Here is a 16353-nt window from a genome sequence, read left to right on the forward strand (position 1 = left end):
TAACACAAACAGGATAATATCAAGGGGGGTTAATTTCACACCTGCAGCTTTTGGAGTGTTTCCTCCAGCATATCAACATCTCCTTCCAGCTGGGTGTAGCAGCTGAGCTTCTCTTCTTCTTGCTTCAGCCACTCCTCAAAGGAACGAAGGTCCCACTGATACTCTTGATGAGCTTTCACCAATTCCTCTGCTTTGCCAACTGCCCTCTAAGGAACAGCACAGTGATTTATTGACTCACATTTAGAGTTAATGGTTTACATTCATATTTCCTGATTGAGTTTGTCACATTCAATAAAAAACAAATATTACAGTTTGAATCCATAAAAAAATAACAATTTATTATAGAATGCCATCATGCTTATTCTGTAAACGCATTTTAAAAATATTGCACACTTATTGGAAGTGTTGTTAGTTTTCTGGAATAGAGATGACATTGTTATTGTTACCATAGCGTTGTCTTTGGCGGTTTTATACCGCTCCTGAAGTTCTTGCAGCTCCAGCTGAGTAACATAGTTTTCAGTGATTCTAGCGCTCTTTGCAGTAATGGTTTCCAGGAGACTGTTGTGGCTGAGCACCTCCTCATAAAGCAGCTAAACGCAAAAGGAAATTTAATCATGAATTTATATGAATTTAAAAAAACGTCCACATGAGAGAGGAGGCTGCAGTACCTTTGCTTTGCTCAGATTAGCCGTTTTGTCTCTCATCTCTGGACACAGCTTATCGGTGACCTCAAGGCTTTCCTCCACCTGCTCAATCCAAGCCAGAAACTGACGCACGTCCTCTTGGTAACTTGTCCACTGAGACAGCGAACCTTCCAGCTGACTGTTGATGGTAGACATAGAAATAGTAGGTTAGCTACATGATGTTCAGTATTTCTGCCTTGTTGAATAGGATATACTTTTAGTATAGAATCACAAACAGGCTTAAATTGGAAGGCAACCAAACATTTCGCTGAAGACATTTCGACACCTGTTGCACCAGAGCAATTACTAGTTGAAGAGCCAATGTATTTAAGCAGCATGGAGGTTCATCCTCCTGCACATAATTCAAGTAACCCCTTGTTCTCTGGATCGTTAAAAACTTTTCCTGTGTATGGGCTATGTGATTGGTCTTTCAAATGATAATAGAGGTGCTGAGGTAACTTTTTGGGAATGAGTTGGAGTGCTTGGAAGCTGAAATTGCAATCCTCCCCCTCTATACAGTGATGTCTTTCTCTTTTTTTTTTATAAAGATGGAATTATTGATGCCTCTTTCAAACCATCTGTCCTCTCTGTCGGAAATCTGAAAATGTTGGTCTTCAAAGGTATGTCCTTTATTCTTGAGGTGTAAGTTTACAGCTGAGTGTAACCCATAGCTGCTAGCTCTCCTATTGCCAAGAATCCAGTTTGTGTGGTCTGTTGTTCTGTGTTTGTCTCTCCCTCCACCACCAGGAGGTGCCCTGTCCTTGTTGGTCCTCCCTGCACACCTGCATCCCGTTGGATCATTATCTGGAGGAGTACTTAAGCAGTGAACTGTCACTGCCTTGACACCAGAGTGTTTGCCAGTTTTAGGTACTCTAGCCAAGCTGAGTTTATCTAAATTCTAACTGAGTCCTAACTGAGTCTTTGTTTCACTGAGCCTAACCTTGATTTTGTCTTTTCTTTTCGGCAGGAAGTCATCCTGCAAGCTGGATTTTTGGCCTTCTTCCCCTGGAAGGATTGTTTGAGTCTCACACTGAGCAGGGGATCACCCTCCACTAGTTCCGTTCAAGTTCTCCTGGATTTCCGAGTGACAGTCCTCTCATACTCCTCTGGGTCCAACGAAGGTCTGCCTGTCCGCTCTCAAACAAGTCCCGTCTTTACTAGGTCAGCCCACACAGACTGGATGGCGGGAAGAAAGTTTTCTCCACTAACGTGAGTCCCGTTTTCTCTGTCTCTCCAAGTCATTGTTCAAAATTCCCATGGATCCTGAACTCACCTCTGTGAACTTCCCTCTTCCCTTCCAGTTCCTGTTCACCAGCCCTCTGAGTACCAGATCCAACCCCTCTCAACCCTTACCACAATAAACCTGTTTAAACCATTGCCTTGCTCTCTGAGTTGTTCCCTGCATTTTGGGTCAGAACCTTAAATAAATCACGACACCTATGCTATGCCATGCGTTTATGAAGTTTTTGATTCTTTAATTTAGGGGGCTCTAAATTCCTCTCTGCACTGGATCGCATACAGAATCCCACCCAAACCTAAGCTGAGCGCCGTTGTGTTTGCCATGCAAACATATAAATGATGGGTTGACGCTAGAGATATTTTCTGAGATACAAAGCATCATCATTGCTCATTTGTTCATAATGAGTGCAAAAACAAACAAAAAAATGACAAAACAGATACACCTTTTGCAAAGAATTGCGGCAGAAAGCAGAGCATCCCAGGAGTCTTTAAGCTCCTGTATTTGTTTTTGGATTAGTGGCACTCCTTCAGCTGAGGTGTTTCTCTGCACTGACTCTCCTCTTGTGATCAGCATCTTCAGCTGGATCTCCTTCTCCTGGCGAGCAGTCAGCAAAGCCTGATGCGAAACCAAACACATTTATCACCATACAATATTTCACATGCATTGGCTGGCTTCAATTAATAGAGAATATTGTTTCTCTACCTCCAGCTTGATCATTCTGCTATCTAGTACATTTTTGTCAGCCGTCGGAGCGCTGTAAGTCTGCAGCATATGGCTGGTGTCAGCCACCCAGTTCTGCAGCTCCTCTAACCCTTGGGAGAAAAGCTGGTGCTCTGTAACGATCCGATCAATGCGGGAGGCCTTTTCCTGCACATCCATAAACATGAAACCATTAAACATCAGGTTATTAACCGTTATAGGTTAAAGATATCAATTCAACGAAGTTAGAAAATGTAAGTTGCATCAACAAAATGCATACACCCATGTTTAAAATCTGGCAGGACTGGGTATGAGTTTGTCACAATATTTTTTCCCCCAAATTGTGCAACTAAATGGCTCCATGCTACTGCTGCTGTTAACGTGCAAACACTGCTTTTCACATAAATATAGATTTTGAAATAGACTTCTTGGGTGCACCAGTGATTATGGCCGTTTCTCAGTATGCATTCTTGAGCGTTCTCGTGTGCTCGTGTACTCGTGACACGTCATCAGCCTCAGCCCGAGTACCGTTCCAATTCTCGAGAACGCCAGATCGAGAACGCACCAAATCCCCGGATGTTGTTCTCGCCCCGCCCTCTTTATCGAGCATGCATCAGAGCAGACTTGTGCGTTCTTCAGACTGACCGCTTCCCCAGAATGCCCCGCGGCCGCAGCTTGATTCGAGACAGCTCTCACAGTGGTAAGTTAAACATTCCCTTTTCTGCTGCTGTTGTTCTTCAAAAGTACGTTTTGAAATCGTTTGAGGCAATAACATTATACATTTAAGCCTCCCTGTGTGGCCTGTTTACAGAGTTAGTGCGAAATAAAAAAAAAAAAGACCGACATTGAGCGCACCAGAGTGACCAGCAGACCTCCGAGGGTAACCGCAGCCAGGGCTAATGTTACCCCGTCTGTAGTGCACTTCTCTCGGTCTAGTTATGTGTGAACTACCGCTCATTCTGATGGCGGTTTTTTGCTTTAATTTGGCCAAACGTCCATTTGTTTTGTGTTTATCTGACTGCGGTAATTTTTTTTAATGTTTTTTAAGCTTTAGAAATTAAAAATATTGTTTTCAAAATGTTTTGTGTAGGGAATAAATAGTTTTGACTGTTAAAGAAATGCTAAAGAACGTTGCATGTGATGACGTCACGAGTACGCTTCTGTTCCAATACACATACGTGCTTGCGTGCTCGCGTTCTCGTCAAGTCCGATCTTCCTGCGTTCTCGCCAAGAACGGACTTGACGAGAACGCGAGTACGTACTCGCGTTCTCGTTCTCGCGTTCTCGTCAAGTCCGTTCTTCACCAGTCCGTTCTGGTGAATTGAGAAACGGCCTATGAATCTTACTATTTAAAAGTAAATGGAAACTGGATATAAAAATATATTTTTTTATAAAGTCATATCTTAGGGTGCTCAAATCAAACCAACAGTTTGGGAGGTTTTCAAATATAAACTGGAATTTTTGTTTTTAAAATTCATGAGCTTGATAAGATAGATGATAATAAAGGATAAGATAAAGGAGCGTCCCTAGTGCACAGTCAGTCTCACAGGCATTACTTTACCTTGGTGAGGTTGGTTAAAGCTAGGCACTGAGCGGATAGCTGCGAGACACGGTGCACAAAGCCCTTCCCGGCCGAGTGTTCATCCCACAATAGTTGTGCCTTCTCCTTCAGCTTGTTCAGCTGAACCTTGTGAGAAGCTAACTCCTCAAGCACAGACTGAAAGAGCACAAGCAGGTTATCACAGAGGCATGCAAGCTGACACACAGGTTTGTACGAAAGGTGAAGAGCGGGATGTTAGAGATGAGAGCAGATGGAAAAGTAAATGAGAAAAAACAATCAGAAAAGCTGATATAAGCTGTTGCTCTACAAAGAGAACCAAAGACAAACGAAGCATGTTGGCAGTTAGCAAAGGCACATCGAGGTGCAATCTGAACAAAGACTTAACCTAAGGGATGTACCAGAAACTCAATGGGTGACAGGATTTAGCTGCTTTCATGCTTGACAAACCCTTAATCAATGATTTGTTAGTCTGAAACTCAAAATACTTTCTATTTCCAAACATTGAATGCGCCATACCAAAGCTCTAAAACTAATACTCACTAGTGTGGAAGTCATTACTGAGAGAAGGATACTCAGCTATTCTCATTATCAGTGTGAGGTTTATAAATTAAGTCAGGGGAAGGACAGAAGGCATAGGAAGCTACTTAAAATGTACTCTATTCCACCAATGCATTTCATCTGTTCATTTAAACTGCTACTTTAAAACAGAGTGTAACTTTGGTAAACAGCAGGACGCTCACAGCTGTATTACAGAAAAACTACCTGTTTTAGATATCGGAAGATCCCCAATTCTGTCTGCCATAGAACATACGTAATCAGCAAAGCTATCAATCCTTCCAAAATCTCATAGTTATGGTCATGTTGATAGATTTTAGCATGATAAGCATGGTTAGCATTACTAAATAAATACTCATCAGATTCTAAGATAAGATGTGGATTAATTTTAAATGTGTATTCTGTTTTCAATTTTCCATTTTTTAACCTTGGAGATGAAGCAACTGAGCCTCCATCATAATGATGATTCTTAATGACGGAAAGGCTGCCTAAAGCTCCTGCAGTTAGAATAAAGAAATTATTCAAAAATCTAACACGTTATCTACAGTAATATGCGACATTTTCTCTTTATAATAAGCTAATACAGATTTTTCTAAAAAAAAAGATTTAGTGAGGTGTCACACTTCTATTTTTGTAATGTAAAAAAACCAACACACAAAAAATCAGTAATGCCTCTTATAAAGGATTTAATTGATTGTGACATAATTTTATAGCCTTTGCACCTGTTAAGTGATGAAGGGCTGTTATTGAGGATATTATTTCATCTTATTTCATCTCATAGCTATAACTTTTATCATTAAAATTATTATTTTAAAATAATACACCCATACACCGTCTATAGTGTTGCAGAATAAAATTAAAAATTTTACAGAAAAAAGTATAGAAATAATTATTTTATATATTTTGATGGGGGCAAAATACATCAATAGTTACATCTGGTTAATATGCCATCGATGCGAAAGGATTCTGCACCAATAGGAATCCTTCTAAGCACCACATTTATCAGATTATAGAGGACAAAAAAAGAAGCAAAGCAAGGATGAAGCTTTTAATGTCATGATCTGGCCTGTTTGCTCTCCCTTAATTAGTAATTCCTCTCACCTGTCGTTTTTCCCTCTCTGCCTCAATTATAATTTATTCCTCTCACCTGTTTCCTCTGGTTTATATTCAGTTCAGCCTGAGCATTCAGTGCCAGATCATTACTTGTCTTTCTGTTAGTCTGTCTGTTCAGTTTTAGTTCATGGTTCATGTCCTGGATCCTGGCAGCCAGTGCAAAGAGGGTTTTTGTGTTTGTCTCGTCTCCTGATCGTCCACTGTTCCTCCCCCACGGAGTCCTCTGGGTTTTTGGCTCATTATGTGGGGAGGTTCAGTTTTTATCTCAGTAAGCCTGGCTCCAGGGAGGAGACCAGTTTAAAGTCCTGCATCAAGTTCCGGTTCCACGTCCTGTCTCGGCTACCCTCTTCCACTGGGCCTGCTCATCTGCACCTGATCCTGTCTGCTCCTGTGCGTGACCACCTGGTCATGCTTCTGGTCCCCGTCAGACTCTAAACCCTCCTGGGAGCCTGTGGATGCCTGGAAGTCTGGATCCTGTCACCTGTTTCTGTTCCTGCCTGATCTGGATCCTGCCTGTTCCTGTCTGTTCTGGATCCCTGACCAGGATCAGCTTCCAGCATGACCACTGGGACTGCATTCTTGGTCTGGACTGTTAAACCAGAGTGTCTGAGATTGGGCGGTGCCCCGCCCCCCCGCCTGCAATGTCCGCGAGCCACAGCTCCGCTTTTGTTTTGTTTTTTTATTTAATAAACGTTTTGATCTTTCCTACTGACTGTCTCTCCTGAATACTGGGTCCATTCTGTCCTCGGTTCATGACATTTAATGGCGTTAGTGCCAATTTAAGGATGCAAAAGGGCTCAGAAGAAATGTTGCCATTTTCCTTCTGGACAGGTAAGTTAAATGGTTGCGTGACCTGGCAACCAATAGCAAACAATGCAGTTAAAGGTGGGAATGAGAGTGAGAATGCACGAGTGCATCACCTACTGGCCAGGAGGAGTTTAATTTGTAGCCATCTTCTTTAAAGACAGGTCAATATTCAGTTGATGCAGAGAGTCGATATACATTTCTTATTTATAGCTTTTAAAGAGGCATTATGGAGTGTTCTAATGTCACTGCCACCTGTGACCACAACTTAGAACTGCAGCACTCCTCTGCTCCTTCTCGCTTTTCTTGTTCAAAAAACTATTTTACTTTTTTGTGTTTTTTGAAGCGTATGGTGATCTGACTTTAAATAGTTTTTTTTGGGACATGACTAAAGGGATACACGCCCATTGAGGTAGTTTAAAGTGTATTTTTTGAACAAAGCTAAAGGGATAGACGCAAATCTGATGTCTTGCGCATGGGTATTGACTATGGATATGCTGATCTGACAGATCACCGGTTGCTTCTGAGTATCCATAAAAATCCCCAAAAATTATTATTAAAACGCTTCAATTATTTTCAGGTTGGATCCATTTAACAAACACACACATCTGCAGAAAAAGTACGGGAAAATTCCGACCCAAATTAAATTTGGGGAAAACAGTTTACAGGCTTATAGATGCATTGGTGCTGAACTACTGAGGAGTCAGTCTGCTCATCAAAAGATGTTTTTGTTGTAAAGGGACTAAAAAATCGTTTTAAACATATATTTGAGTAAGAACTAACAAAATGTCTCTCTAATAAGAAATTGAAATTGAAAAATTGCTAAATATTCTGCCTGAGCTGGAATGATGATTGTTCTGCAAATGAAAGTAGCAGTAATGTTCCAGCATTGGATGAATGCACTCAAAGATGTCTGCTTTAAGATGGTGGTTCAAGTCTGCTTGATTTTGGACATTAATACCTGCAGTTTATGAAGCTCCTGCTTTTTTGCCGTGAGATCATAAAGTCGTGTGCTACTCTCCTGTACAGCCAGCTCTGTGGCATTCAAACTGTCCTGAAGAGGCTCTGCACTTGCCTCAAAATCCTTCATCTGCAAAATCAGGTTCTGAAACAGCAAATACAGAAGCTCAGTGTTAAACTCAGGAATAGAAGCTTAGAATAAAATGAAAGGCAGTCCTCAAATGTTTAAATGCTTACCAGCAAACTTGTCTCTCTGTTGTGCAGACTGGTCATGATGTGTTTCCAGTCTTCTCGGGCCGTGTTCATTTTCCCCCGAACTGCATCGGCTTTGTCTTTAGCTGCGATGCTACAGACAAGCTCTCCATTTACAAACACAGCATTCAGCTTGGACTGACCCTGTTCTTTGTCATTAAGAAACTCCTACGAGGGCAAGACAAGATGTAAGGTTATAACTTAAACCCGGTTGAGTAAAAAATGTAAGCTTTACTATGGTAATGGGGATCAGTGTCTGAGTTTTGTTAAAAAAAAACAATGTCACCAACCTGAATCTTCTGGAAACTAGACGAGGCTTCGCTGAGATTTTGAGGTGCGTCAAAACATTTGGCGGTATTGATCTTAGCATTAACCAACCATTGCTGAAATTCCCTGAAAGAAGAGCGGAAGCCTTGATCCAGCACCTTTTCTTTACTCTGACAATCTCTGGTGGCTTGAAGACACAAACTGGAAAAATAGCAGAAATAGATTTTTTTTTATATAATTTAGCAGAGGATCAGACAGAGGTTAATTTAAATCAGAAAACTAAGTTTTTACGGCAGAGGATTAGGGCCACTGGAACTGTTTTCTAAATGATATTTCAGTTTAACATGTGAAAAAAGTTAGAATTCTGACTTTTTTCTCAAAATTCTGACTTAAATCTCAGAATTCTGACTTTTTTCTCAGAATTCTGACTTTAATCTCAGAATTCTGACTTTTTTCTCAGAATTCTGACTTTTTTCTCAGAATTCTGACTTTAATCTCAGAATTCTGACTTTTTTCTCAGAATTCTGACTTTAATCTCAGAATTCTGACTTTTTTCTCAGAATTCTGACTTTAATCTCAGAATTCTGACTTTTTTTTTCTCAAAATTCTGACTTTAATCTCAGAATTCTGACTTTAATCTCAGAATTCTGACTTTTTCTCTCAAAATTCTGACTTTAATCTCGGAATTCTGACTTTTTTCTTAGAATTCTGAATATTTTCTCAGAATTCTGACTTTAATCTCAGAATTCTGACTTTTTTCTCAGAATTCTGACTTTTTCTCAGAATTCTGACTTTTTTTTCTCAAAATTCTGACTTTAATCTAAGAATTCTGACTTTAATCTCAGAATTCTGACTTTTTTCTCAGAATTCTGACTTTAATCTCAGAATTCTGACTTTTTTCTCAGAATTCTGACTTTTTTTTCTCAAAATTCTGACTTTAATCTCAGAATTCTGACTTTAATCGCAGAATTTTGACTTTAATCTCAGAATTCTGACTTTAATCGCAGAATTTTGACTTTAATCTCAGAATTCTGACTTTAATCGCAGAATTTTGACTTTAATCTCAGAATTCTGACTTTTTTTCTCAAAATTCTGACTTTTTTCTCAGAATTCTGACTTTAATCTCAGAATTCTGACTTTTTTTCTCAGGATTCTGACTTTAATCTCAGAATTCTGACTTTAATCTTAGAATTCTGACTTTTTTCCCATATTAAACTGAAATAAAATGTAAAAATTAGTTAACTTTTTTAATTTTTTCCAGTGGCCTTAATCCTCTTCCGTAAGTTTTAGGAGAGACTTACGATTGGGTTTAAGTCTGGACTTAAACAGGGTTACTCTAAAACATTTTATTCAACTTTGATCTGAAAAAAATCCTATGTGACTGTTTGATTCTGGTGTTTTTGTTCTGGAAGGTACTGTACGCCTCTGACATGTTTTATGTTACAATACAGCTCTATTATCTCAGTCCTATTTCAGAAAAGCTAAATATTACCACTACCATGTTTACTATTGTTAGTATGTTGATTTTTCCTCATTTGACCAATGCATCCTTTTTTAAGTCTTTGTTGTTTAACACAATTTGGATGAGATTTCCAACAGCTTTCTTTCAAAACAAAAGCTCTCTAGCTAAAAACATAGAAGTTTAACAGGAATATTACTTTAATTTAAATGCAATTTGATTACAGTTTTTTCTGAATGCTTAAGCGCTAATCGTGATTCTTGTAGCACAATTTCTAAAACTATTAATACGTATAGCAAAACCACTCGCTGAGTTTGCAAAACTAAAAGCACAAACACTGCATTGCACTCAGTTTGCAATTTTGTAACACACATTTTGCAAAACTGTAGGCACAATTCACTGCACAACACTCTATTACCAAATTTCCAACACACTCCTAATAAAATCATACACATGTATGGCTATCATTAACACTATTTTGCCAACTGTCTGGCACACTTTCACATGTGAAAACTGTTTTAGATAATTAGTTCACTTTGCAATCAGCCTAAGCACTATAAATAATAATAATTGATAATGACACCATCTTTCAAAATAGGCAATAAGCATTTCTTCATGAAGTCGTGTACTTGCACGCCACAGAATAAGAATGAAACAAATTTACAGAGTTCCTTTGGAGAGAAACACAGAACATGTAAAGCAACTGTGATATGACTATGTGCAGGTAAGCTATAGTGTCAATGGTTCTGAATTTGGAAGTGCATACTGTAGTGCTGTGCATGGGCCTGATGTGATGCATTTGTTTTGTCTTGTCCAGAGAGTGATGGAACTAGAAGCAGATGCCATGGAACATGAGCTACTTTTTGTAGATGAAGCTGGTTTTAACCTCAGTAAAACCAGGAGACGTGACAGAAACATTATTGGACATAACCAATACATAACATAACCATGTGTGCAGCTATAAGCCAAAATGGTGTTGTTCACCATCATGCAACCATAGGCCCATACAGCTCTGCACACATTATTGCATTCCTGGACACCTTACATGACATGCTCACTGTTCAGAGACCAGAGCATACCCAATATGTCATCATATGGGACAATGTTAATTTCCATAGGGCTGCTTTGGTCCGCAACTGGTTTACAGACCACCCATTCTTCATGGCACTCAACCTGCCTCCATACTCTCCATTCTTAAATCCCATTGAGGAGTTCTTCTCTGCCTGGCGCTGGAAAGTGTACGACCGTCATCCTCATCAACAGGTAGCCCTTTTACAGGCAATGGAGGAGGCATGTGGAGATATTGACCAGGCATCATGTCAGGCCTGCATACGGCATTCAAGGAGATATTTTCCCCGGTGCCTTGGACTGGAGGATATCGCATGCGAAGTGGACGAAATTTTGTGGCCGGACCCAGAAAGACGACATGATGTAGGCTGATTGTTTTTTTGTTTTTTGTGAAATTACTATTTTGTGTTCTGACTTTGTCTTGGTTTTGATGAGTGTGAATAAACAGCAATACTTGAAATTTGGAACCTTATATGTTTACATGACACTATGACAAAAGTATGACCTCAAATTGACATCTGTACACAGAGAAAGAGAAAGCCAGATTTGTTTTGTATTCATACCATCAGTGTGTAGTTGGCACATTGTGTGCTTAGTAGATGATGGCTTGTGTTTACTGTTTGATACGAAAACACAATTTTTACAAAGGTGTGAAGAGTTCGCTTTTGCAAGAGAACTGCAATGTTTTGATAATTGGGTGAAAGGTTTTCTTATTTGTGTGTAGAGTTTTGCAAAAATAGCCAATAGTTACAAAAAATGTGCTTAAGCAATCAGAAAAAACTGTAATAACATTAGATGCAATTAAAAAAATAATTTTTACTTCTTCATACCCCTTTTCAGACAATTTACATAAATCAATGTCATTTGGTGGAGGGTTTGGTTTCTATTTATGTACAGGTGAATTTAGATTGTTTGGAAATTGGAGTTTTGTTTGGTTTGATGTTAACCAGTCTCTTTTTGTGTATATTTAGTTGTTTATTTGTTTGAAATATTTTTTTGAAGTTGATTTATTTATTGTTTGTCAAAATTGTCTAAAATTGTCTGAAATAAATTCCTTTTCATTCATCCATTCACTTGGTTCAGTTTTTTTTTTCAGATCTACAGAAAAGCATCTAACTAGCTGTGAAAATGAGTATAGATTTGTAAATATTAGATCTAAAAACAAACTACAAGTTTGTTGCAGACTAATTGCTGCAGCTGTATTTGTTAAAGATTACTGTACCAGATATATATGGATTTTTCTGACCTGTTATAGTCTTTGATCAGAGCAGACACTCTCTCAGACTGGGTGGTTATTTCTCTGGAGAAACGGCACAAATCATTAAGCTGAGTCTTCAGACGATCAGACAACGCCTCGGCTTTGACAAGTTCCTCTAAAGTATCCTGCAGATGGAACAATGGGAAAGTGAGGACAGCCAAAAGCGTAAATTTTTAATTTTATACATCATTTTTAATACGGGTCAACCTACCTTTGCCATTTGCCAGCCTTTGACAGCTTCCTCTCCCTCGTTTTTCTTCTCTGCCTGACACAGTCGATGTCGGCAGCCCTGTAGCTGAGCGCTAAAGTCCTGAAGATCCTGCTCCAGCTGTACTGATAGGCTGCTGAACTCTTGCTCTGAGCTTGATATCTGTGAGAGGGCCGTCTCCAGGCTTGCACGGGTCTGTAGAGCTCCACGTTCCCACTGCTCCCATGATGACAAGAGTGTTGCTTCCTCTCGCTCCATGGCCTCATAGCCCCCTGAACCTGTGTAATCTCTTGCCACTGCCCCATACCTCTGAACACGATTCAGCCTTTCTCTGCCTCGCTGCTTAGAGTCAAGGAGCTCCTGTAAAAAAAGAAGAAATAAAAAATTTAACACAATAAACCAATACCTTGACAGCAGGCCAAACTAGTAAGAAAAGTATTTCAATTGGAGCTACATTCAGGTTTTAATATCCAATCTTTATTTCTCTGAAGGAAAAGAGCAAACTTGAAACCAATGATCTTAAACAATCATGTCACACAATTCTGATCTAGAAGGTCACACAAGAGTCTTTCATATACCTCAGTAAGGATTCTAAGAATTCATTAAATCAAATAAAAGAAGAAATAAGAAAAGGAAGTCTCCAAACAGGGAGATCGTTTAAAAAATGTAGAGTTTTCCCTTTTCTTACCTGTACTTTGGAGAGCTTTCTTCTAATGTTCACTGAGTCTCCTGACAAGTCAGACCAGCGCTGAAGTTCCTCTTTTGCTGAAATCAGCCAGTCGTTGAAGTCTCTGACAGCGTCCAGGTACTGCTCATGCTCAGACACAATCTTTTGCATGGACTGCACTTTACCCTTTATGGAACAAGCTCTATGTTAATACCAGACAGTCAATAAGTATGAAACATCTACATTATGTTACATCCTGAGGTAATTTTAAAGATAACTGAGTTATGTATTATGCTCATTACAGAAAAATGCTGCAATTGTGATGAGTGTGGAAGCATGTTTTTCCTCGGCCTAATGGAGGTGAAAGGAAGCCTGGGAGGGATAAAAGATATGTGTTTAAAGTTTCCTCCTCCTCCTTCTGGCCAGTGAAATATATATTAACCTAACAGGGAACGTCCTTCATGAACTGAAGTTGTTTTCCTTCAAATGTTTATGTTGAGAAAGTTCTTTACGCAGGGGTGGGATAGTTCCAAGGAAGAGTGTGTTTTGGGTTTTGTACAGTATTTCTGTACTGAGCTCACCCCTGTACTGAGCTCACCCCTGTAGGAGCTTTTCTCTTTCTGTCTAAGGACGTAAAATCAATTTGAACCTTTTCTTGCAAGAAATGCCTCTATCAGTTTCTCTATAACTTAAAACAAGTTCAAATTAATGAGATTAACTACTAGTTTGATTACATTAAGCATAGGTCAGTGTGAGACTGGAGACACTCCCAAGAAAAACAGGTCAACTATCTAGAATCACTGCTTTTCACAGATCTGAATCTAGATTACCTTGATGACAGCTGATAGATCAGTGAAGTGAGCGTTGAGCTCCGCCCTTGACTCCGGTCCAAATGTTTGGTCACCAGTTTTTTCATGCATCTCCACGGCTTTCTCACTTAGGTGTGACAAAGCCGTCGCATGAGTGTCCACATCAGCTTGGATGGCCCGTAGCCGATCAAGTAAGGCACTCTTCTCTTTGAGGCCCGGTTGCTGAGGCTGAACCCTCCCAACCTCCTGTTCAACGGACTCCATCCACTGCTGCAGCTGGCTTTTATTTTCTTGAAATGAGGTCCACTGGGTCACCGTCCACTCAAGTCGACTATGAATAATTATGATTTGTTAACTAATGTAGTACTGCTTAAAGATAAACAAATACATAATGCAATGTTTTGCAAAAGTATTAAAAGCTATTCGAGCCACCAACTTCAATGCATTTTAAACTTGGCAGACCAACAAAGAGTAGAAGGACCCCCTCATCTGCAGTTATAACACAATTCATGCTGTTACTGATGCTAATTCTTCTTCTCTAGTTCTGCATAAGCTTAGCAAATGCGTTAAGCTTTCAAGTCCTGCCACCAACTTTTAATTGTATTTAAGTTTTTAACTGCTGTATGCAATCCTAACACCCAAATATATTCTAATCTGACCCATTCTATAGTAACCTTTCCTGTATTTCTAGGACTATGTGTGTATGACACACTTCAAATTATTAGTTGTAAAGAAACAAAAAAAAAGTTGTTTTTATAGCTTTAATGATATAGAACTTCATAGTGGGCCATTTAATTAACCTTAATAAAATACACTAAAATTTGTGTCTTAAAGTGTCAAAAAGAAAAAGGTTCAAGGATACACAGGAAGCGATTCTTTTACCGATCGCAGTCTTCTCTAAAACTTCTCTCATCATAACAACAGAAGGACTTCTTCATACCTGTGGCAGCTCATTGCAGTCATTAACATGTTGGCCCATGCATCCTTCAGGTTCTGCAGCTGTGAAGATATGGTCTCCTGCTCCTCAACCCTACTGTGTTTTAAAACCTGTTCTCCTTTTCCAACTGTCATGTTGAGTTTCACCTCACCCTCTCCCTTCATTAGCAGGATATCCTGAGGAAAGATGGGGAAACAACTGTCATCCGACAGCACAGCCTTTCAAAAATGATAAATTAAACAATAGCGCGTTGCTTTGCTTACTGACCTGTACGAGACCGAGTCTTTTTTCTAGAGTTTCTTTATTGCCAACAGTGCTGTTAAGAGAAGCCAGACGCTCCTGCACCCCATTAAGCCAGAGCCAGGTGGTCTGCAGAGTCTCTTCAAAGGCTTGTTGTTCCTGTAAAGTGAGCTGGCAGCTACGCAGCCTCTCCCTAACACACCTTAACAAGGCCTGGTGCTGGGACTGCAGCTGAGCTGAGACTCTGGTCTCGCTTCCATCCCCTCGTCCGCCTTCGTTTAGAGCCTGTCCCTCCTGACAGAGACGCTCAAATGAATCCCTATGTTAAATTTGGAAATGATTAGAGGGGGAATCTTTAGGATGGATGACATCATGACACACATACATTACAGCTTAGACAATATTGGTTTCATTCTTTTCCTTAAATATAAACAACTTAAACACCTTTCTTTAAGCACTTCCTTCTGGTATTCCTCCACTTGCTCAGTCAAAGCTCTTTCAGAGCCGCGCTGTTTGGCTTCCAGTAGATCTGTAGCAATTCTGCTTTCCATGTTTTCCAACCAACACTTCAGCTTCTTGAGGCGACCCTCAAACCTATAGAGGTTGTAATGATCTGGCTTTAAAAAATGGTTGATTCACCAACAGTTATATACCTAGTTCATTTAAGTCTGTTACCCTTTCATGAGGGATGCACTGTCCTCAAGGATCTGCTGGTTCTGCTTGCACTGCTCTACAAAGCTGTCCCAGTCTTGCTGGATGGATGAAAGGTGTTGCTGGACTTGCCCAGCACTGGCTTTTGGCAGATGAAGAAGAAGTTTCTCTCCTTCCTCACAGACTTGCTTAAGTCGTATCTCTCCTTCTTCCACCCGGTCCATTGCGCCCTGAGGGATAGAGCACGTCAGTCTAACTCTCATTTAACTTTCAAGGAGTAAATAAACAATCACCTTGATTTTTTGCAGTTTACGTTCCACAATTTGAGTGTCTCCAGATCGGTCAGAGCATTCTTTAACAATCTCTCTTTGCTCTGAAAGCCACTGATGGAACTCCTGGACAAGATCTGAAGATAAAAACAAAAACAGACATTTTCCTCCTCGAATACATTCAGACAAAAACATATACACCTCATTTGGAAGTCTATAAAGAATTAGATTCGAATTAGACCCAGTGTTAAATACAGCCAGAGTGTTTTATGTAAGGCACAAATGCTGGCAGACAGATATCCCCCTCCTTAGCTTGTAGTACTTGTGTCATTTAAAGGAGAATAAATCGAAGAGGAAACTTTTTGTTGCAGAAAAAAAACAAAGGTCTCGATGACAAAAAACATTGAAATCTGAAAATAAAGCTGTTGTGTTTTGTTTAAACTATTTAAACAATTATTCTTTAGAATAATTTCTACTTTACTTTCAGTTTTTGTAATTTTCATAACAAAACAAGTATTTACCTTTTCTTTCAAAATTTAGAATAAATCTTAGTCCTGATATTTAAACTACACGGAAACTGTTAGGAATCCAGTTTGTATGGGTAGTTTTTGTGTTTTTTCTCTCTCCGCCACCAGGTGGTTCCCTGTTTCTCG

At 39.6% G+C, this 16353-nt stretch overlaps 1 protein-coding gene across 1 annotated transcript in view; it reads right to left on the minus strand.

Moving 5' to 3' along the window:
* syne1b (spectrin repeat containing, nuclear envelope 1b) overlaps window positions 1-16353 on the minus strand; it is a 178025-nt gene that overhangs the window by 88303 nt on the left and 73369 nt on the right. The window contains exons 50-67 of the mRNA XM_038299516.1: window positions 15725-15837; window positions 15456-15661; window positions 15225-15374; window positions 14808-15099; window positions 14544-14716; window positions 13625-13934; window positions 12816-12980; window positions 12131-12487; window positions 11908-12044; window positions 8158-8335; window positions 7853-8035; window positions 7617-7760; window positions 4184-4339; window positions 2626-2790; window positions 2366-2538; window positions 669-822; window positions 447-590; window positions 42-206 (exon numbers count right to left, since the gene is read on the minus strand). Coding sequence (XP_038155444.1) covers window positions 42-206; window positions 447-590; window positions 669-822; window positions 2366-2538; window positions 2626-2790; window positions 4184-4339; window positions 7617-7760; window positions 7853-8035; window positions 8158-8335; window positions 11908-12044; window positions 12131-12487; window positions 12816-12980; window positions 13625-13934; window positions 14544-14716; window positions 14808-15099; window positions 15225-15374; window positions 15456-15661; window positions 15725-15837 — 3365 coding nt within the window. The remainder of the gene's footprint in view (window positions 1-41; window positions 207-446; window positions 591-668; window positions 823-2365; window positions 2539-2625; window positions 2791-4183; window positions 4340-7616; window positions 7761-7852; window positions 8036-8157; window positions 8336-11907; window positions 12045-12130; window positions 12488-12815; window positions 12981-13624; window positions 13935-14543; window positions 14717-14807; window positions 15100-15224; window positions 15375-15455; window positions 15662-15724; window positions 15838-16353) is intronic.

This window comes from Cyprinodon tularosa, unplaced genomic scaffold, assembly GCF_016077235.1.
Source record: "Cyprinodon tularosa strain WSP-4 unplaced genomic scaffold, ASM1607723v1 ctg430, whole genome shotgun sequence".
NCBI lineage: Eukaryota > Metazoa > Chordata > Actinopteri > Cyprinodontiformes > Cyprinodontidae > Cyprinodon > Cyprinodon tularosa.